Source organism: Convolutriloba macropyga, chromosome 7 (genome assembly GCF_964194025.1).
Source record: "Convolutriloba macropyga chromosome 7, txConMacr16.3, whole genome shotgun sequence".
Lineage (NCBI taxonomy): Eukaryota > Metazoa > Xenacoelomorpha > Acoela > Convolutidae > Convolutriloba > Convolutriloba macropyga.
Window position 1 is genome coordinate 24820196 of NC_134474.1, and position 23555 is coordinate 24843750.

A 23555-nucleotide genomic window follows, 5' to 3' on the forward strand; every position below is an offset into this window, starting at 1 on the left:
ATCATTCACAGGCCGTTGTCAGTAAAATGCAAAGTGTGCAAACACGGGTTCTGCGAATTTGCCTACGAAAACCAATATGGTACTAGATTCAAAAACTCCACGAAGAGGCGAACTTGAAGCCAGTCAGAGAAATGCAGATTAAATTGGCCAACAGGTATTTTCAAAGGGTAATAAAACACAACATACTGTCTGTAACAGAGCTGTTAAACAAAATACGAGTCCCCGCTCTACACTTGCGAAAGCACGCTTGAGCATCTCCATTACTAAAACTTCTAGCCGCATACACCATAGACTAGTGGCTCAAATGACTACTTAAAATAGTGATCAACCAGACAAAATGAGGATCAATCCCAATTTAAACTCGGAAACTCAATATCAACGACCATAGTCTTTCGAAACTACATACATGGACTCAACGACAGAAAAAAAACGAGACTTGAGAGCACAAAAAGGAAAACTAAGGAAACAGGGGGGAAACCAAGTAGTACAACAAGCTGAGAAATTGGGACAGTTAAGCAATGCAAATGAAGCGCTGGCAGTCGGATAAAGAAAATTTGTTAGCAAATGGCACAGCGGTAAAGAGCACAAAATTGTTTGAATTGACAACACACTACTACGGTTCGAGTCCAACTCCAGAAAATTTCCGTGAGGCGTTTCTTCCATTCAATAATTTACCCACAGCTTTCTAACGTGTTGAGTAGGAGTAAAATGGCGCAGTGGTTGACAAAGCATGGACGAATGAAGGGATGAAAAAAAACATTTTTTCGCACGGCGGTTCGAGTCTCAGTTACCTACATTTTTTTATTTTCCTGCTTTAATACAAGAAATACAATATCAAAAGCAAGAGTACTATAGAACATGTTACGAGTATTTTGGCCAGCCGCTCGCCTAGTTAATTTTGGGCTAGATACAGTTCATTCTCTCTGCATCTCATTCTGTTGTTTTTATATGTTCAGCCAGCCGCTCGGCTAGTCAATTTGGGGCGGAACAGATCACAGCTGTCATCAATATCTTTATGCGTAATTATTGAACAACAGATGCGCGTTCCTTCGATGCCTTTCATTTCCACTTTTTTTATTTTACTCAACACTCCTTTTATTCAATAAGAACTCTGTGAGATCCAAAAAAACTTTCACTATTGTGCTGCGCATGGTTTGCTTTCAGTGGTTTTATTATTTAGGTAAACGTATCACTTTCAGCTTTTATTACCATTGTCAATCTTATTTACAACAGCAGTTTTAACAACATCTTTAAGTCCGAGTCCAGACTTAATGGTTCAGTGGTTGAATATTCCGACACAAAAAAACCTAGCGGACTGCAGTTCGAATCCCTGCTCAGTCAATTTCCTTTCATTTTGCTAATCAATACAAATATCACAACATGATATACGCGAGAAGGCAATCTCGACTTCCTTCATTCTCGATACTCCACTTATCTGAAGAAAAGAAACAGAACAATCCCATTTGATCATGAAATAAATCTTGTTACGTGCTACGCGCGGTTTTATGGTTCAGGTCAGCGAAGCATTTTTATTTGACAATTTCTCAATTTCGTTACTTTTGTCTTAATGCTTTCTCAAGTTAAAAACAACGCTTGTTTTTTATATTTTCTGTCTCTTTTTTGCTAACCTTAACCGTTCCTATTTCTCCTCAGTCTGATTTCAACATTGAAGCAAGATTATTTGGCAACAGGGCCAGACATTAAGTCCCAGCTTTAATTGCATCAAACGGAATGTTAATACATTTGAATGAAAAGCTGAATTTGTGATATCTTAAACGAATCTTACACTATCCGCTATGACAACATCAGAACTGTGCGCTTCTGTTCAAAATCTTTCAAATCAGCTTTTTGTTCTTCAATTTTAATCCGCGACGTTTTGAAAATTGAAAAAACGAAACATTGAAGCGAATAATCTGCAGCTACAGAAGTCTTAGTGCAATGAACTATTACCTAGCAGCACCAGAACATCAACACAAGTGGGTTCGAGTCCCACCCACGCCCATCGAACCTGATGGTTGTACATAAATTGCGTATATATTGTCAGTTTTGTCAGAAATGTCAGAAATCAGTTTTTCATTTGATCGTTTCCAGAAGACGTACGTCAAATTGAATTAGGTCATTGAGCTGATTTTGATTTTCCTAACTGCATTTTGTCGCTTTTTAAAAACTATTAGTGTCTGATATCAATTGTTACTTTGTTTATTGGAACTGATATCTAATTTTCTGATCGATGACGGCTATTCATGAGAACGATTGAACTATCGTTTGTATTTTTGCTTTTTGATTGAGATTTATTGAGACTTGACTCGACAGGTAATTTTCAATTACATTTTTGAGTAATCATTTATTCTTATTAAAATGAGGAGATACAATGACATAGATGAATAAACAGCTTTTTATTTGCTGGTGCTGAATAATTTTGAGCAGTTTTTATATAGAAATTTTGAAAGCTAAATGATTTTTGAGTTTTTTCGTTGTTTATTTGGTGCATTATTATTTTCTTGTCGTTTGTCTAATATCTTCTCTTATGTAGTTTGTTATTGTTTCTGCTTTGATTTTTCGCAAATTATTAGTCTGACAATATAATGGGATTGGCTAAGCGAGTTTTATTGTGTTTCATGATTACGACGGGGTCCAGCAAAAAAGGATGCTTGATGAAAGGAGTGTTTTGCCACTTTTCTGCCAAGCCCAAGATTAACTTGCTCTTTATTTTGAAATGTTTTGACAGTTCATATTTCTCTGAATTAGTTTTGATTTTAATTTCGTCGAAAGATATGGAATAATTTGGCGAAAGACGGCTTTATATGTCTGAGGTGCTCTTTTCAGGATTTTTACATCCTTCTTTGTGCGATTTAGTTGAGCTGTGGAGGAACGGCTGCCAGGCAGAAGTTCTTGATTTGAAGGAGAGTTTTTGTATTACTTATAGAGATAAACCGATAAAGCCCTGTTATTAAGTGATAGCGCATTTGGTTATCGAAGTTCAGTAGAGCGGTTGCTGGCTGTCATTAGCATTAAGCTGCATAGTCGTCAATAAAGAAGCTGAATGAGGTTTGATTTTGCAATGTAACTTGAACCACTTATCAATTTCGAACACTTTTTGACGCTTAGAAAAAAAGGAGTTTTTGTTTTTTCGATTTGCGTTATGGTCATGTTTTTTGTTTTATATAAGTCATGACTATAATGTTTGACTCTTGATTGCTCTCAACTCGCGGTTTCCACTGAATGTATTTTAAATTCTTTCACTCATTGAAATACGTAAAAGTACAGCGTATATTCCCCCGAAGAATTTATGCAGAGTTACTGACATTTGACAAAAGATCGAAACTTGGTTTCAGGAGTTTTCATGATCCGTATCTGTGTTGTATAGGTTTTTTGATTTTGACATTCCCTCTAGCATAGAAGAGTGTCTACTAAATTGTCTATATATCAAATTTAATTGTAACCAAGACTTCTGAGACAGCACTAAACAGATCTTAGGCATTTATAATCGACGTCGATTTGTGTTTTTGTAAAAGCCACCGTCAGCCTCTCAGCGGCTACGTTTTAGGCGCTTTTAATTTTTTAAACTTCAAAGAGTTTGAATTGCATTGATGAGCTCTTTTTTTATGGCTCGCAGAGGAATATGGGTGGAGCGTCTTTCGTGACTAATCATTTTTGGAATGTATTTAAAACAGGATCTAAAAGTCAATTCTGCATGTGAAAACTAAGTGTTAAGGGGAAACTGCTGAACGAACTGAAGAGCAGATAGAAGAATGTAGTTTTCTGCTCTTGTCGTTTTCTGGGAGAGCGAGAAAAGCAGGTTAGAAAATTTTTGTTAAGCAGTATTTTGGGCACGTGTGGCTTTTTCGAGTCAAAGGCGTGTCACTCAGTTATCTAAATTAGTAATACGGTGTTTGGAAGCATATTTGACCATCTGAAGCAAATATTACTATTATAATCAATTTTCATTTGTCTGCCATTTTGCCTTGTTTTAAGCTTTTCTAGCAATTTTTGTTTTTCAATTTTTTATGGCTTTTGGGGATGTGGGTAGTTTAAATGAGTGGTTCTAATAGTCTTAGCTGTCTTTCAATTTGATTGATATTTATTTTGAGTTGTTTTGATTAACAAAATTTCAGCAATTTTTTGCTGTTTTTTGGTGAATTCTTAGTTGAGAGCTGTTTTGTAGGTGCTGCTACCATGAGGTGACACCTGCTGGCTAGACATAGACACACACTTATACACACTTATACAACTTATACAAATTTCTCTTGTTTCAGCTTTCTTTTTTGAAATGTGTTTTTTTCTCTGATGAGTTACTGATCTAGCAGAATTAGTTATAAGACAGTTTCTCCGAATATTTGTTGGGGAGGATCTTGGGAACTAAACCGGCACTTCATTTATTTATACAATTTTCTAGGTTTTTCAGTTTTTTGTTCTTCGCATTTTTTAAATTCAGTTTTTTGTTCTTCGCGTTTTTAATTTTTTTTCCGCCAAGTATCGGATGGATGACTGGTATACCAGATGTAATTGAAATTTTTCTCAGAATAATGGTTGAGAATTTGCATTCTAGCGTTTTGTGGAGAATTATATTCGAGAGTTTTATGAGAATCTTTTTTGATTTTATTCTATTTCGGTTCTGACTTCTTGGATTGCGGTACGAACCTTTTATGTTGTTTTATCTGCCGATTTTTGAATGACAACTAACTTTATTTGAAGGTTTTTGGCCAACAGTTGTTTTGGAGTGGCAAATAAAAGTAAATTTTGTCAGACGCTATAGTAGTTTTTTTCAGTTAATCTCCTCATGTTATTTTGCCTATAGTTTATTAGTTTTGTTCCTGTATTGTACTATAGTTCCTTTTATTAAAGATTTTCCTAGATGAATACTTATAAAAGGTGACACGTTTGTTATAATAATGCATAGTTGCGGCTGTTTAATTCTCGACAGGTGACCTTTTGTGGATTCTGCCTGTTTTTGTAATGCTTTTTGTAATTTGGTCCCAGTAATAACTATTTTATTCTGCTCGATTATCAAATGAATTGTTTACTGTATGAGTTTTCCTTCTAAATCGAATCGCTGGCTGGAATTAGCATTAAGTTTCGTAGCTGTCAATAAAGACGCTGAATGAGGTATGATTTTGCAATGTAACTTGAACCAGTTATCAAATTCAAACACTTTTTGACGCTTAGAAAAAAATTGGACAATTTCTTTTTCTTATTTTTTTTATTCGCGTTACCTCTCGGTCATGGTTTTTGTTTTATATAAGTCATGATTATCTTGTTTGACCCTTGATTGAACTCACCTCATGGTTTCCAATGAATGGGTTTTAAATTCTTTCACTCATTGTGATACGTAAAATTACAACGTATAATCACGAAAGAATTTATGCAGAGTTACTGACATTTGACAAAAGATCGAAACTTGGTTTCAGGAGTTCTCATGATCAGAATCTGCGTTGTATAGGTTTTGTGATTTTGACATTCCCTCTAGCATAGAAGAGTGTCTACTAAAATGTCTATATATCAAATTTAATTGTAACCAAGACTTCTGAGACAGCACTAAACAGATCTTAGGCTATTATAATCGACGTCGATTTAATTTTTTTTGTAATAGCCACCGTCAGCCTCTCAGCGGCTACGTTTTAGGCGCTTTTAATTTTTTTAAATTCAAAGAGTTTGAATTGCATTGATGAGCTCTTTTTTAATGGCTCGCAGAAGAATTTGGGTGGAGTGTTTTTCTTGGTTAATCAGTTTTGGAATGTGTTTAAAACAGGATCTAAAAGTCAATTCTGCATGTGAAAATTAAGTGTTAAGGGGAAACTGCTGAACGAACTGAAGAGCAGATAGAAGAATGTGGTTTTCTGCTCTTATCGTTTTCTGGGAGAGCGAGAAAAGCAGGTAAGAAAATTTTTGTTAAGCAATATTTTGGGCACGTGTGGCTTTTTCGAGTCAAAGGCGTGTCACTCAGTTATCTAAATTAGTAATACGGTTTTTGGAAGCATATTTGACCATCTGAAGCAAATATTACTCTTTTGATTAATTTTCATTTTTCTGCCATTTTGCCTTCTTTTAAGCTTTTCTAGCAGTTTTTGTTTTTCAATTTTTATTATGGTATTTGGGGATGTTGGTACTTTAAATAATTGGTTCTTATAATCTTAGCTTCCTTTCAATTTTATTGATATTTATTTTGAGTTGTTTTGGATGAACAAAATTTTCAGCAAACTTTTGCCGTTTTTTGGTGAATTCTTAGTTGAGAGATATTTTTTAGGTGCTGGTACCATGTGGTGACACTTGCTGCCTAGACACACACTTATAACTTATACAAATTTCTCTTGTTTCAGCTTTCTTTTTTGAAATGTTTTTTTATCTGATGGGTTACTGATCTAGCAGAAGCAGTTATAAGACAGTTGCTCCTAACTTTTGTTGGGGAGGAACTTGGGAACTAAACCGGCACTTCATTTATTTATACAAGTTTCTAGGTTTTTCAGTTGTTTGTTCTTCGCATTTTTTAAATGTTTTTAATTTTTTTCCGCCAAGTATTGGATGGATGACTGGTGTACCAGATGTAATTGAAATGTTTCTCAGAATAATGGTTGAGAAGTTGCATTTTAGCGTTTTGTGGAGAATTATATTCGAGAGTTTTATGAGAATCTTTTTTGATTTTATTCTATTTCGGTTCTGACTTCTTGGATTGCGGTACGAACCTTTATGTTGTTTTATCTGCCGATTTTTGAATGACAACTAACTTTATTTGAAGGTTTTTGGCCAACAGCTGTTTTGGAGTGGCAACTAAAAGTAAATTTTGTCAGACGCTATAGTAGTTTTTTTCATTTAATTTCCTCATGTTATTTTGCCTATAGTTTATTTAGTTTATTAATTTTGTTCCTGTATTGTACTATAGTTCCTTTTATTAAAGATTTTCCTAGATGAATACTTATAAAAAGTGATACGTTTGTTATAATAATGCATAGTTGCGGCTGTTTAATTCTCGACAGGTGACCTTTTGTGGATTCTGCCTGTTTTTGTAATGCTTTTTGTAATTTGGTCCCAGTAATAACTATTTTATTCTGCTCGATTATCAAATGAATTGTTTACTGTATGAGTTGTCGTTCTTAATCCAAATTATAAAGGCGCTTTATGTAGAGCGGTCAGATAATTGCTTTTGTAGATATGTCAACGCTGTCCCAGGGTGTGAAAACGACAGTTTTGTTTCATGCTAATCGTATTCCTTTGAATTAAGTCTTGTAATTCAATAGTCATAAAGTGTGAATAAAGTTTTTTGGATTGATAGTTGTTGAGTTTTTGGATAGCTCTTTGTTTGTGTCAAAGTTTCTAATCGTTTCAGGAAGTCTTTGGGCTATTTTTTCCCGATATTATTCATTGTCTGCGTTTTGAACTAGTGGAAAAATGAGTTAAATTACCAGGTGAACTTATTTTTCTGAGCAGGAAAAGTCTGTTATTTACTCGCTGCCTTGAATAGTTTTACGGCGTGACTTTTGTGGTTTTTGAAGTGGTTTTTGAAGTGAATTGAGAAAAGGGTGTATACTCATTTTCGGTTTTTTAGAGCCGTTTTTTTACGTGCGGTAATTTGACTTCTATTTGCTCTGTTTTTTCTAGTTTTATTTGCGATTGCGTTTACAAGGCAATCAATGCGATCTAATGATGCATATTTGCAGTTGTTTAAACCCTCAAAACGCAACTAATAGATATCAAAGTCTTTGACGGTATTTGTCACAATGAAATAAATATGATTTTAGGGATTTGCCTGGTTTTGCAGTTCTTTTTGTTGTTTTGTCATTTAGTCTCATCAATGATTGGTCTCAATGCTTCTCTGTTAAGAAATATTTGAATCCATATTCTGATTTGAGTTGAAATTAACGGTTTTAACCACTTTGACACAGTTCTCGATTTTTAGGTTTTTTCCATCATTTCTTACTCATTTTTTATTCTTTCACTTAATCTTTGTAGACAACTCTAAGTGGCTCTCTTTTGAGTTGTCATTTTTTGAAGAAATTAAGGGTTCTTATTCATATGCATATAGTTTTCACTACGTTGACACCTCTTGGTCCAGAAAATTTTATTTTTGGGGGATCTTTCCGCTTTTTAGCGTTTTGGTTGTTCTGGTACTTAATGCCATTAATAATAAGTCTCATTGGCTCTTCTATAAGGCATTTGAGTTTATCTAGTGTTTTCAATAATGTTGACACGGATTTTTTAATGACGTTGTTTTTAAAAATTATAGGCGATTTTTTTTGGATTCTGTGAGTTCTTGTAGTTGTTTTTTTTGTTCTGTCTTTTTGTCTCAAAAATGTCAAATATTTGCTATCAAACGGTTAAAATCCGATTCAACGGAAATTATCTGATTTTGCTCTCAAACGGATAATAACCGAATCTATTGATAGTTGTTGCGACTTGCTTTCGAAAACAGCTATTTTTTTACTCAGATTTTGACTCGTTTTTAGCTTTTAAGTCTCATTAATTCTCGTTAGGCATGAGACTGTAACCGTAAACCACCTAACGGTTTCAGTCTCTAGCTATTATTTTGGTTGGCTTTCACATAATTTTTTCCGACATTTTTTGAACTCTTGTTGCGTGGTCCCACAATTTTTATCATGGAAAAGTTGGTGTATGCTTTCTATTGATTGATAGTACAATAGATGTTAAAAAATTCAAGTGTTAGTTGCATGTTTCGGTGAATTTGAAGACAGTTTTTTTTCAATGACATTTGGAAAAGATTGTTTTTCTGCACAATATTGTTTGCTTTGTCCTTTTACTTTGTCTCCATTGGTTTTCTACGAACTTAACTCCCATTATGTAAGGGTTTTTTCAGGTTTACGTTATTGGGAATATTAACTACGATGACACTGTTTTCCTAAAAGAAGTGAAGTGATTGTTTTTTCAATTTTTGTAGTGGTCATTATTTTCATGGAGGTCTTGAATTTTGATTTGTTTATGATCTTGGGCTGTTTGTGATTTTGATTTGTTTGGGCTGTACTTTCAAGGAGGCTGAGATTGTTTTCTGCAATTGCTTTGAATTGTACTGAGTTCAGGAGTGGCCCTGCTTCGTTTTTTTGATTCGCGTAACCTCTCGTTCATGTTTTTCGCTTTACATAAGTCACGACTTCCATGTTTGACTACCATGTCCAAGTTCTTTCACTCATTGACTCACGCAATGTAATCATTACAGTCAAAGTCAAAGAGCAAAGTCATAAGAATTTGGATAAACCCATGAATCGCGGTCAGTAGGGTCATAGTGCATTAGGTTATCAAAGCTCATTAGTGAGATTGCAAGCTGGAATTAGTATTCAGGTCAATAGCCTTCGTTTTATGAGCTCAATTAAGTATAATTTTAGAATCAACCTGGAACTTCATACCAATTTAGAAGACTTTGGAACTTAGAAAGAAATTGTGGCAATTTTATCGCTTCTTTTTTCTCTGTATCGATCATGATGTGCGTCAAGCGCGTTGGAGGCGGCTATTTTCCGGCAATGTAATGGCTATGTTATCAAATTGAACCAGTGTGCGAAGAGAGATCATGTTTTGTGTGATCCGTAGCCAGACCCAGTTCATTTTGAAAGTATATGTGAGACAAAGTATGAATGTAATACTATTTAAGTAGGGTTCACATCGCGGATCTTCTTGCAATTTGTGTTGTTTTTGTTTCTACTCTATCTATTTATATTTGGTCAGTCTGCAATTAACTAAAAAAGTCCTTTGTTGTTCAATTTTCTGAGGTGAGCTATAGTTGATAGGTGAACTTCCTTTCTTCCAATTTTGACTCCACGCCTCTTAATTACGCAAAGTTTCGAATCAACTCTTACAGTGGTTATACAGTGGCTTGTTTATCTGAGAAATAGATTGCTCTATTTTTGAGAAAAAATCGACTGCATTAGATAAATGTAAACGTATCTTCAAATTTGCACGAGTCCTCTAGATATATAGATACAGTTAACTGAGTAGCAGAAGTATTTGCTCTTTATTTGTTGCGTCTTGGTATAAATGTAGCAGCTCATATTGTGCTGAATAATTGACGAACCACTTTCAAGCGAAAAATCTAATTTTGTTACCACGAAATGTCAAATACAGTCTCTAGTGATGGATATTTTTGTGCTGGTTGTGAGGATAAAATTGAGCCAGATGCACATTACAAATGCAATACGTGTACTGATAATGCGGTTGAAGCGGTTGCCACGGAATCGTTCTGCGATTCCTGCATTCCATGGCACCTTAAAAAGGGACACTCAATCGTAGATTGGAAAGGATTTGAACCGGCTGTTTGCAGTGACCATAAACAGCTTTGTTTGGAATATTGCGTAACATGTGAGCTGATATTCTGCTCCAAATGTCTTGGAAACCACAGAATGCATGATTTCAAACCGTTGCATGAGAAGGCGGGTGAAGTCCGATCCCAAATTCATCAATATCTTGCTGATTGGGAAACCAATGAGAAACATATTCTGAAGAAACGAGCTGAAATAACGAGGAATGTCGAGGGAAAGAAGAAAACAGCGGAAAATTTGATGAAACAACTGAAGGAGAAAACGAAAAAACTTGATTCTGACATCACTGGTGAAATTGTACAAAAATTGAGTGGATTCGAAAAAATGGATTCGTCTGTGCAAGAGCACGGTAGGAAGATCACAGACCTGCAAGCACATCTTAGGAGTAATTTAGGACGCTCCAACGGACCGCTGGTATCTGCTTTCCGGTCTTGTAAAAAAGCAAACGATGATTTGGCAAAATTATACTTGCAATTTGTGAACTTCAAAATGAACCCACAAAATTTTCAGTATGAGGCCCGGCTCGATAACCTATTCAAAGGGATCTTCGATCAAATCAAAAGTTTACTGATTTTGCCTCAGGTTGCGAAACCCGCCGCCACGGTTGCGAGTCATCGTGGTATCGCCACTGCTAAGCACTCTTCCGCAGAGCAGAACACGTTTTTCATTGCTGGCTGCTTTACGGAGAAAAGCTTTATTGTTCGGCAACATAAAGAGAATATCGTATCAATTTATCGCTACGTAGAATCTGGACCTGAAGAACACGTCAAAACCTTTAATTTGGGAAGTCCTCTTCAGCGAATTTTTTTCCAGAATAAGTTTGTTCTTCTTCAAACTGAAAAGACTGTCCATATATACGACGTTGCCCAGTGGAATTGCCTAAGGGTGCAAGATGTCACCGTGGGATCCAGTCAGCGTCAGGGGCTGTTTCACTTGTCCTGGTACTACTCACCTAACAGCCAGTTAGTTCAATTCTATTTTATCATTGGAGCAATAAACCAGTGATGTTCCTCTGCGATTTTCCTGTTTTGCTACGGTAGATTATAGTTATTATTAGATGCGATTGCGATAGCCGAGCGGAGAAATTATTGGCCTTTATCTATATCGTATATTTTAAATGAGTGACAGTTTATAAGTTTATATAATTGACAGTTTCAAGTGGAGTGATTAAGAGACCTATAGAACAAGCATAGTTAAGCGGACGCATTAGTAGCGGTCAATGAACGAAAATGCGGGGACACAAAGATGTCTGCAAGAAAAAGTTGAACGCCGAAAGCGCAAATGTTCAATAAAAGGCGATGAGCAAAAATCTGTCTTAGGTAGAAGGGTCCTTATGAGGTGTCGATGCACAATATAGATTGCTAATCAAAAGTTGTACAGCGAAGAAATTTTGATATTAAACCTCTGTTTTTTCTCCCCTTCTCCAATTTTTAATCGCTACCTTTTTTTCTTGCCGGTTCTTTTTCGTCACTTGATTCCTTTTTCGTTGCCTTTTTTGTAAACGTGTGGTTTTTTATCGAAAGTTTTTGCTTGATCATTTTTTTTTACTTTTTGATTGATTTCTACGACCTAGAACTTTTGCGTTTTGCGTGATCTCAAATTCTCTCGCAATCACAATTTCAAGCAGCTGAACTCAATTGGCGGCAATTTAATACTAAAAGTCAAACAATAAGTGCGCCGAAACTGGTGCCATTTTTTAACTTTAAATCTAAATAGCGGTACATTTTAACCGCTAATAAAGGTTATTTGAAGCCCCCTAGTGAATTTCTTAGCCCATTTTGGGCTAACCCACCCCGTGCCCCGACTGAAGCGGACTGCAATTGATTAGAGCTCCCACTAGTCGTTTGAGAGCAATTATTCCGACGGTAACTGATTATGTTTGCTTACTGTATCTTTCCTTTTTTCGTTTTTTCTGTTCTTTCTGTCATTCTCTGTTTTTTGTCTTTTCGATTTTTCAATAGTTATTTTGATCCGAAACCGTTTTTTTTCTATGAAATCGTCTCTGAAAAACTAAAATTCTGTTAAAAATTGTCTCTCTTCGTAAGTTTCTCGTTTAATAATATTTCCAGCCTTCTTGTATCTCTACTCGGTTGGGGGCAGTTATGATACTTAGAGGAGCGTCAATTAAAACTGAAAAAAAACGAAGCACTGATGCCTTGTTATATAGTAGCCATTTCCGGCCACTTTCTTGAAAGGCGCACTAGCTGTTCATACTTTTTTTAAGGTCTTTTGTAGATAAAACTGCAAGGCTAAAAAACTGCCACGTTTTGACAGTTTAGGCGCGTTACGGCCCGTCTGTGTGTTTTGTTACATCTTAGCATTAGCGCAATGGTGGTTGATGTGCAAAAACGTATCAGAATATTTGTCCAAAGCCTTTCATATTGGGCTGATATTGGGGTCTAATAACTACCTTTGCGCTCAAGCATAGAATGTTATTGGGAAAATCAGAAAAATTAAAATCAAGAAAAATGAGAAAAATGGCCGAAATCTGTTTTTGCAAGTAAGCAGAAACGCGTGGACAAAAAACGTTTCGTGTTTGAAAAGTTTTATTAGAATTTGGACCTTATTCCACTGTTTTGCAGAGTTTTGGTCAATTTGAGCAATGTTTTAATCAAAGCGTTGTTTTGTCGCGTGTTTTGTTATCGGAATTAATTCTTAGAGCTTTTAAGCATTTTTTTACGATTTCAATATGGTTTATTTTGATCAGAAATAGTTTTTGTTCTATGAAATTTTTTATGAATTTGAGAAAAAATTTTAATTTTGGGTCAGCCATTTTATACCTCTATTCGGATTGGGGCAGTTGTAATACTAGGAGAAGCATCAATTAAAATATAAACAACGGTGCAGTAATGTTATATAATAGTAATTTGTTATATAGTAGCAATTTCCGTATTATTATATAGTAGAAACTTATTATATAGTAGCAATTTCCGACCATTTTCATGAAAAGTGCACTAGCCGTTCATACTGTTTTGTGAAGGTCTTTTATAGATAGTGCAAGGTTTAAGAACTGCCACGTTTTGACCGTCTAGGTGCGTTACGGTCCTTCTGATTGTTTTGTCACATCTTAGCATTAGAGCAATGGTGTTTGATGTACAAAAACTTATCCGAATATTGGTCCAAAGCAATTCATATAGGGCTTATTTCTGAGGTCTGATAACTACCTTGACGCTCAAGTATAAAAATTGCGAGCTTAGGAAGAACGAAAAAGGAGAAAAACGGCCAAAATCAATTTTTGAAAGTCAGCATAATCTCATCAACAAAAATATAAGCAATTTTGCTCATAAGTTTTTTTGTCGCAATTTTTTGTAGACTCAATAAAGGATGTATGTAGGTTGTCTTTATCATTTTGGTTGTTTTGGTACTTAAAATGAGATTCTTTATAATTTAAAGCTTATCCAACTGTTTTTTTTGGATTGTCGACCTGTTTCAGCGACGTTTTAACCTTTGCATTGTTTTGTTGCGTTAATTGTTATCCGAATTGATGCCTAAGGCTCTTATTCATTTTCTATTACGAGTTGAGTGAGGTTTATTTTGATCAGAAACGGGTTTTTCTATAAAATCGTCTCTGAAAAATTGAAGTTTTGTTAAAATTTGTCTCTATCCGTAAGTTTCTCGTTTAATATTATTTACACCTTTTTTATATCTCTATTCGCCTAGGGTCAGTAATGATACTTGGAGGAGCGTCAATTAAACGAAGCACTGCTGTCTTGTTATATAGTAGCCATTTCCGACCACTTTCTTGAAAAGCACACTAGCCGTTCATACAGCAATACACTATTGTTGTTGGCCGACTAGCTTACGAGGTTTATACTCGTAAAGTCAAATAATTTTTTCCTGTTTAGAATAGTTGTATTCGTACTTCAGGGTTCAAGGAATTTTCTGGAATGAACAGCAACAGTTAATCACTGTTCAAAGAATTGAAGGCAGCTCAATGGTTGTTCCGACCACGCACATGAAAGCTAAATGTGTCTCTAAACCAGAGAACAGTTCTCATTCTGAAGACGGAACAATCTGTTATTATGATCGGAAGGGAGGAAGCGTGATCAGTTTTGACGGTACACAGTTCAGAACTGTATGGTTAAATGTGGAAATCACTAATTCAGTGAGAGCGATATCTTCATGGACAGAAAACAGCCGACGACTGTTTGTTCTGTGGTCTACCTCAGACGAGACCGCAGACGTGACCATTATGTCGAACTTTGGACAAACTACTCATCCAATGAGCAGAAACGGTGGCACAGATCAAGGCGAATTTGTGATGAATGTGGCCTGGACTGAGCCCTTCCATTTCTCATTTCAGAATAGATACGAGTTGAAACTCAAAAATAATAACAACCAGCCGCTATTTCTAATAAAGAGAGCTGAATACGCAGGAAAACAGGCTACGTCTGCTCGTACTCCTAACGAATTTTTCTACCGATAATCTGACATGTGCGAATAATTTCTGGTCGGACAAACAGTATTTTGATTAGCTTCCATTTTTCTACTTAATTAATGATCCAGTGATAATCTATAGTTGTTGTGGTTTTTGGAGACGGGTTGCAGCTATCGCCCTCATTTAAAATTTGCAAGCTTAAACTTTAGCTATGGGTATATAAATAGGTTTTGTAATATTTTCCTTTTCTTTTTCAGGGCAATAGACATCTTTTATAGACTTTTTTGTACCATGTATTGTATCGGTTGCATTTACTTTAGGGTTTCCTCCTGAATCTGCCCTGATTAGATGTTTTAAAATAAAAAACTAACTCCTCACAATGCATTTCGTTTTGATTGTCTTATATTATGCTTTTGTATAACAGACTCTGAAGGTAAAACAGTTTAACCTAATGACCTTGTGCTACTAAGTATGCTCCCTGTGCTCTGTTGACCTGTTTGGACATACTGTACAAGGCATCGTTGATCTAATTAAACAAAATTATATAAATTTTAGAGAAGCAAGCTGTTTGACTGTTTTATTGCAGCTTTCGACTACCTTATTTTTATTTGGTTTAACTTAGATAAATTGTTTGTGCGAGTTATTAACGAAATTTCCCGCTACAAAAATTCTGTTGAATAGAACCAGTTCCTAATTAAGTTTATTTTATGCGGTGTTGCTTAGAATCGATCATGTCCGCCAAAAGTATTCATAATGATTTTATGCAACCAGTCATACTTTGATCCAGATATCTCTATAACCGTATTTTTATTCGAGATTCAGATAATAAAAAGTTTTAATTTTTGCGTCTTTAATTGACACCTGGATTATACTCTCGGAAAATAGGCTCATTGATTCGGGTTCATTGATTTAAATATTGTCCAATCTCTTGTCAAAGGGTAACCGTTTTACAGTAAAACTTGCAAGACTTTGAGCTTGGAATAAGTGTACAGTTTGACAATACCACTGAACAAACGCACAAATTACGACGTAGCTGTTCATTGGAACCGAAATGAACGCGTCGGACTTTACCGACAGCTGGTTCTATGATTTGTGAGCTAACACTGGTCGTAATTTTTAATGTTGTAGAGAGTCAAGAGACCATCACATTTTTTTCTGAATTTTTTTCGGTTAGTTGCTTAAGGGAGAGGCATTTTGGTATCAGCTTAATTTTTCCTGTAAGATCCTTAAAGATCGTTTTTCATCCGTATGGCTCTGTCGTAGAGTTTACAGCTATTATTTTTTTTTGTAAATATTAGTTGTTGCAGTTTATGCTCGTTAAGTTTTTTCATTTACAAATCATTCATGATGATTTTTGAGTACATTGCGGTCGAAATATATTTTTTGGGAATATACATCTTTTTAGCATGCTATATTAAAAAAACGTACGTCATACAATCTTCATCAAGGTTTCCCCAAGCTACGGTAACTTAAGTATTGTCAGGTGGAATTTCATGTACAGCTTGGCTCCCAATTGTTATGGGGTTAACTGACTTTTATTTCAATTGCTTTCTAACAAAGTGCGAAGAAGTTATTGTAAACGTGTGTGCCTTTTTATGCAAAATTTTTGCTTGGCGTTTTGTTCTAGAATCTTCTTTAGATTTCCTTTCTCGATTTAATTTTCCAGCCTCGACTTCTTGATTTTTGCTTGACCAATATTGCTCTTATTCAGAAGTTAAGTAAATGCTTCAATCTAAAAGAAATAAAGAATTAATTTCGCAGCAATTTGTGTTACAAAATAATTTTTTAGGTACATTAGTTATGCAAATCACACAATCGTAACTTGAATGATCACAAGAGAGGACAGGAAACAAGGTCCCAAGTCCCAATTAACCTTGACCTGGCTCAATAGTAAATAGCAATTTTTCCGACGTTAGTCATTTTTCTTAGTTTTGTGAAATGTTTTTGCACGTTGCTGTTAAAAAATGCAGTGATCCAACCATGCTTTACTCCGATACAAAACCTGCGTGCCTCTGCTTTGGTTTGAATGACTTGGGCTTCAAATATTTGTTCCAAATTTAGGCCCTTTGTACACATTTCCCAATTTGGTCTAGTGTTTCTCGAATGGGCGAATTATTTTTAATACCATTTTTTGCCACTCAGCTACCTGATCAATTAATCAATAATAATTGCAAGCTGATTTTAAACGTTATTGAAGTGTTTCAATAATATTGAAGTGTTCAAATTCTTGTTCTCTATTCGTTTTTGGAAAAAATCTGTGACAGCTGCTTCAGTTTCGTTTACCTTTTTCGTGTGATATTTATTTGGGGCTCATTGGTTCTTATTCAGTGTTTGTTTTTAACTGCATTGTATATTTTGCGATTAATGCGTGCTAGTTAAAGAAAGTTTTCCCAAGAAAATAGAAGTTCTCCGATCGTTGGTTATTGAAGGGCCGATAATAGTTTTCTATTGTTAAGGTTTCTCGGGCTTGACTTGTCCGCTGCTTGAGCTACTGCACCTTTGTTCCTTTCTTCGTGAAACCCCAAAACTTGCTGATTGATTGCCGGCCTCCAATAAATTATGGAATCTTTTCAGCCTGTGCCCCCAAGCTTAGTGGGTGCATATTATTTGCGGTACCAGAGGCACGTGCCTTATTTTCACATTGATTTACTATGCAATGGCGCGTGCTTTATTAATGGGGGCACAAACGGAAAGGATCCAAATTATGTTCTGCACAATATGCTTAATTATTGCGCCGAATTGTTCCACTTTTTAGAGAAATTGAAATGTTAAACCCTCTTCACTTCAAATGAACTTTGCGTTGACGTAGTTGGAGTTAATTTTCAAACTAGACAGCAGCTACTCTGGATTTACAATGCATGATCATTGGCCGCAAAGCAAAGAAAAGTTTTGTTTTCCTCCCTCCGCAAAAGTTGTTCTCGAATGCGCCCTTTTTGTATACGTTCCCTAAATTAGCTTTAGACCTCTACAATCTCTCCATTTATGTCAGCAGAGATGAAAACGGTGATTGTCGAGTAAACATTTAGTTCTCGGGCATAGCTTCTTTAATCACGTCTATATTATGTCTATTTGCCTACCTCTGTTTTCCATATGACTCGCTTTGTCAGAAAAGTAACTCTGATATTTACGAAATAATATGCCGAGTATTGGCAAAATATTTAGGCTCTGACTCTTCTCCAGTCACTTTTTTGCAAATTAATTGGCAGAACATGGCTTTCAAAAGTAGATGTGCTTTTGGGATCTTATTATTCTCATTTTGTGGGAATTGAGATATCGTGAGCATAACAATTTGTCCTTTTCAACAATGGTTTGCCACTATTGTGAAGTTCTAGTTGGCAATGTCAAAACGCTTTTCTTCAGTTGATTTTAAAGTTTTCTCAACGTTTAAGAAGCAACACCGCTTTTATAGTCCTTTTTTGAGATGTGGTGTTAACTCCAGACGAAGTCACTTTGGTAGCGTTTTTAAAACTTTATCAGTACTTTTTCAACTTTTTTGTGAAAAAAAGTGCTGTATTTGATATGCGTTCTGACTCACAGATCCATATTTTCTATTATTTGAACGTCCTTGCAGAGTACATAGGTCTTCTTAAAAAAGTGTATTTTATATTCTTTTGTCTTTTTTATGAGAATGTGTTATAAGAAACACGGTTTATGTGGAAACTGGAAAACAATTGATAGTGTATTGTATAATTCGAAATATATACTTTTTGTTTTAAGGGTTAATTATGCGTTGCGTCATTACAGTCTCAAATCAGGTTGTAATCTGCGCTCTGGATTTGTGAGATGTTTCTATACATTTTTGAAATGATCTTTAATTTGAAACCAGATAAATTTGTTGGAGTTTAAAGGAATCGAGTTGAGTAGTTGACGTGCATTAAATTAGCTATTCTGGAAGGGAAACTGCACGCGGAACTCTTATTTTGAAAAACTTTTAGTCAATTGCCGGTTTTCGTGCCTGAAACTATGAGTTCGCAACTATTCACTCGATTAAATTTTACCTCGTGGAGATTGCCTCAAATTTGATTTTATTCCAATATTCTTGTTGTCAATATTTCCATGACATCATATTTCGTAACCATTTTTCGGTGATATAAAATTTATACGGAAAAGTTGACTTTATAAGATTCAGTTCACAAATTAGGTCGTATTTAACTGGCATGATGTGCCTTTCTGGCCGATAAAGTTCCTGAATAGGAAAAACTTTGTACAATAGCTTTTACAAATAATGGAGTAGGTTGCTTTCGGTCTTTCACTGAAGATTCGGCGATAGAGAAGAGAAGGGAAGAGATGGTATTTTTTGTTTATTTCAAACTGTACGAGCCGGTTTTATCATTTCAATTTTGTGATTCATCGCAAGAAAAGGCAAATCAAATACGGTACGCGAGACAACATTGTCTCGACAACCTTGTCTCAACTTTCTTGTTGCCTCGCTTCGAATCAGCGACGAGAAAACTTTATTGGAGCTGAAAGCGGTCGGAGTACGTTGCGTCATGTTCTGAAGAAAGGATAGAAAATATGTTATTCAACAATGAATGAGATAGAAAATCAACCCTCTCGCACCACTTGACTTTGGAGGTATGTGAGCGATTGGTCAGAAGTTGCCAAAAGCTATTTTTGCAGTATTGGCCAACCAATCAGCCACCGAGGATTTTCTTTGTATAGTTGAGCAAACAATGAACGCAAGACTGTTGGCTCCAATGAGTTCAGACGTTAATGACGCAGAGAGAATGACTCCAGATCGTTTCTTGCTTGGCAACTAGAACGTTTGCTTACGATATCTACCATGCGCAGAAAAGTGTGTTGATAATCGAAAGATCTTTCGAGAAACTCAATGTTATGCAAAACCTGTATGGGTTAGACTTCGGTTTCGGGCGGGAAAGTATGCTCTGTTTCCCCAACACGGCATACTTTGATTAATCAGAAAAGGTACAGACAGGTGATCAATTCAAAAGCAAACGAAAATCTTGAAGGCGATTTTGTTTGGTTCCTCGAAGACTGCGGTCAGAGAGAATTCTTTCTATTTCACGTTACAAAGACCATCGAAGCGTTCAACGGTGTGATTGGATACGTTAAACTTGTAAAGAACAATGGAGTCTACAAGTGGATAGTGGTGAATATCGCTTCTGTATTAACAAGCGGAAATGATTTTTTTGCAATGAAAGACAGGGCCGGCGATGAAGGAGTCCAGCTTATTAAATCAGCAAACAATTTCAAGGGGAACTTAAGCTGTACAGTTAGACTAGAATGGCGAGCGCAGAATATAATGCTACTTTTATTGAAAATCCCAGCGAATTGCTCAGTATTAATCCAAATAGTTCAGGAGATTTCTACTGTTATTACATGCAGTGAAACTGGAACTAAAACTATAACTCACATTTGAACAACCCCTCGATCGTCAATATTGTCATGTATGCACAACTCAAGAACTCCTTTTTGATTTTGCATGAGATTCATTGCTATTGAATTGCGATCTCGTCTTTTGTCGGTATAGAATATTCGAAAAAGCTCTCCATTTTCAGCCACCATTCCGTGACAACCAATTTACACTGAAGAAATGACGCCAAAGAATTGTGCTCAAGGAATTCTGTCTACTTCCTTATCTTCAACTTATCAAAGGTGTTGATTTGAAATTTAAATCTTGTGAGTTATGAGTATGAGTAAAGCTTCAAAAACAACCACAATTCATTTAAAGTAACACATGTTTCCTTGACATCAAATTCCTTAACCACTTTTACTTGACCTCATATTTTCACTGAAAAGTGACGATACAGAATTCTCTTCACAATTTAGGTCTGATTTAACTGACATGAGATGCTCATTTGAACTCAATTCTTGGTCTTGTGGTAAGTCTCCTGTTACTGTTTCTTGTTTCTGTAAGTCAACAGTTTCGTTATACATCTTTTTCTCTACTCGGAATTTTGGAAAAACAGTCAACTCAACCTTTCTCTCCTGGAACAAAGTTCTTTAGTAAGAGAAACTTGGCACGGAGTATAGAGTCGATATCTGTTACTGGCTTTTTGGCTGTCTTCATATATGTGTTTTTTAAGATAATTTAAGTTTTAGGAAATTTTTTATTTAAATTTTAGAGTTAAGGAAAAATCAAAATAAGTAATTGCTTTTAATTACTTGATTAGTTCCAGGGAAACAAACTTTTGATCAGCAAAGCTGAACGTTAAGTTTTTGGGCCTTATTTAATATCAAGTAATGCAGTGTTTATTTTCCACATTTTCTATGATACTGATCACAAAAGTTAATTGCAGAATAGTAATTTCCGGTTATATTTTAATCGGCTGAGACGAACCGGTTTGTGTAAAGCGTTTCATTGTACAATTTTCGAATACAACGATATGACTCATTTTTTTCTCGTTTTTTGTCGTTTTTTGTCCATTTCATGTCATTTTTAAAGGATTCTATGGTTACTCTTAGTTTAATTTTCTTGAAAGATGCGTTCAGATGCTTTGCCAACGCCTTACTTTGGGAAATGAATTTCCTGTCTTTGGTCTGCTTTTTGCACTTTTTTAGTATTATCTTTTGAAAATGTGGTGTGAATATCGTAATGACGAACAGTTTAGTTTGCTTTATAGTAAGTACCGAGGCATAGCTATTGATTTTAGTTTGTTCTCGAAAAATTTTTGTTGAGTTAGATTTGCTGAATGTCTTGCCGTTTGATCAATTCGCCGTTTCTTGTCATACAAAATTTGGTATGTGTTTTGATTAAAGATTAATATTTAATTGTGTGTTGCTTGAAAGTTACTGAAGGCGATATATGGCATCTGATCACCCCTGAAGTGGAAGGTGGGAACTAGCTGAGCGAAAGAACAGTTGTGATTCGCGGGCCTCATTGTTGACGCATGCTGTAAATTTATCTGAGTTGAGATGGACATTGTTTCTTTTATTTTCTTCAGGTGACTTTGTTTTTGAATGTTGTGTAATGTCTGCAGCACCAAATTCCTCTTGTTCGAATTGCGGTGAGCGGCTTCCTTTTGAGTCCCTTTTCAAATGCTACTTCTGTGACTCACGAAGACTACAATCAACCAACTCAACCAAAGTTTTCTGTGATGGATGTGTAACTTCTCATTTACGAAAAGGTCACCAAATACTCGATTACAAAGATAGAGAAGCATCTGTTTGTTCTAAACATGCTCAGCTGCAGACTGAGTACTGTCAAACATGTGACGTCATTTTCTGTATTAAATGCCTCGCGAATCACAGTGGGCATAAATTTGGCAAGGTCAAGGAAAAGGCCACGGAATTACGTAAAGATGTTTTTGACAGACTTCGCGAGTGGGAGTTGGCCGAGACTAAAACGAAAACCAAGAGTGACAGTGTATCCGAAATAACCGAGAGTTTTCGCAGCAAAACTTATTTGTTCATGGATTACGTCAAAAGCAAATTCGATGAAACACGTGACAGGTGCCTTGCACAAATAAGTGAAAATCTGGAACAAAGTGAACAATATGATCTCAAAGGGAAGCGAGTTTTAGCAAAAGTGGGTGATGCGCAAATAATGCTTAGAAATTCGCTGCAAATTACGGATGCCAAGTTGCTAACACATTACCCGTTAATAGTTGAAACCTTGGATCGAATTGAATTAGAAAATACCAAATTACTCAAATGGCACTTATACAAAGGCAGAATTGATAGCTACGACTCTTTGAATAAATCCTTAAATAATCTGCAGTTTAAAGTTGTAAACATGGTTTGCGTTCCTCAGAATATGGGAATCGAGTATCATAAACGTTTGCCCAATACAGCTTACACTTTCAGATACACCGAAGATTATCCAGGGGCCAAAAAGTTTGCCGAAAACGATGGGCACTTTTTCAAGCCGCATAGTGGACCGTTGACAATAATCCGAGGAGTTATAAGTCAAGGCAGAGCTTATTTACAGGATAGAAAGGAAATGAAGGAGCGTCTTATCAACTAATTAACTAAGTGTACAAGTTCTGATACCAAGCTAAACAACGAATTTCATGCTCTTAGGCGGCAGTTTTTTTTGAAATTCTGGGCTGGTAAATTTGTTACATTTCATGCTTTCCTAGCTGCTCTTTCATTAGCACCATTTTGAAGTTAAACGCTCTTTATTGTAAATCCTGCTGAACAAACCTTGCAAAATTGTCGTATTGGTTTATTATGAAAATTTCTCAGCTTTGACAAATATTTTTTTTGAAAACTGTTTAACAACTCTTTGTTTTCATATCTAGTGAAAATTTTTGGAAGCTGTCAATTTTGCCCGATCCTTTGATTTACACGCAGAGATATATATCTCCTGAGATGTATATTTTTTGAAGATTGATTTCATTGATACGGTTTATTGTAGTAAAATTTTTCTGACATTATATTTCGAAAACTAGTGTCAGACAATTTTTATTGTTCGCGTTTTACTAAAATATTCCATAGTTTTTCCTAAGTATAAATTCGATTTTCAAGCGTTATTGGATTTTTCAAACTGCTGAAGTGTTTTTTATGTTCTCTCTCTTAAAATCAAGTTGATATTTTGTAGCATGTGCGCTCACTAAACGTGAGGTTGGGCAAACAGTAAGAAATCCAATTCTGTTTTATGGTAAAAATGAAAATTTTCTGGCTCAATTTTGCTTACTTGGGAAGTCATAGAATTTATTTATTGACTTTCTAGTGTGTCTCGTCGAATCAATTGTTTGGAAATCTTAGAAGTTGAAAATTTGTGTCATCCATTGGATCCATGAAACGTCTGCACGTTCGATATACAAAAGCAAAAAAAATTGAAAAACGATTTCCGATGCATCCCTACTTAGTTATTTTAGCTGTTCTGCTGAAATCTACCTGCCATGTTTCAGATTGGAAGAAAGGAGGTAAACTATGTTGACAGAGAAAAGGTTTGTTGCAATTGAGGACTTCGCGCAGCTTTAAAGTGTTCAGGGGATGTGTTTAATGCTGGTTTA

General features: G+C 35.6%; 1 protein-coding gene across 1 annotated transcript; it reads left to right on the plus strand.

The window, feature by feature from the left end:
* The first annotated feature begins 9710 nt into the window (after positions 1 to 9710).
* Positions 9711 to 15477, plus strand: LOC142342171 (uncharacterized). The gene is made up of 2 exons (XM_075393380.1): positions 9711 to 11218; positions 14124 to 15477. The coding sequence occupies exons 1-2, from the start codon at positions 10050 to 10052 to the stop codon at positions 14680 to 14682; spliced, it is 1728 nt and encodes a 575-aa protein (XP_075249495.1). The 5' UTR covers positions 9711 to 10049; the 3' UTR covers positions 14683 to 15477.
* Positions 15478 to 23555: the final 8078 nt, after the last annotated feature.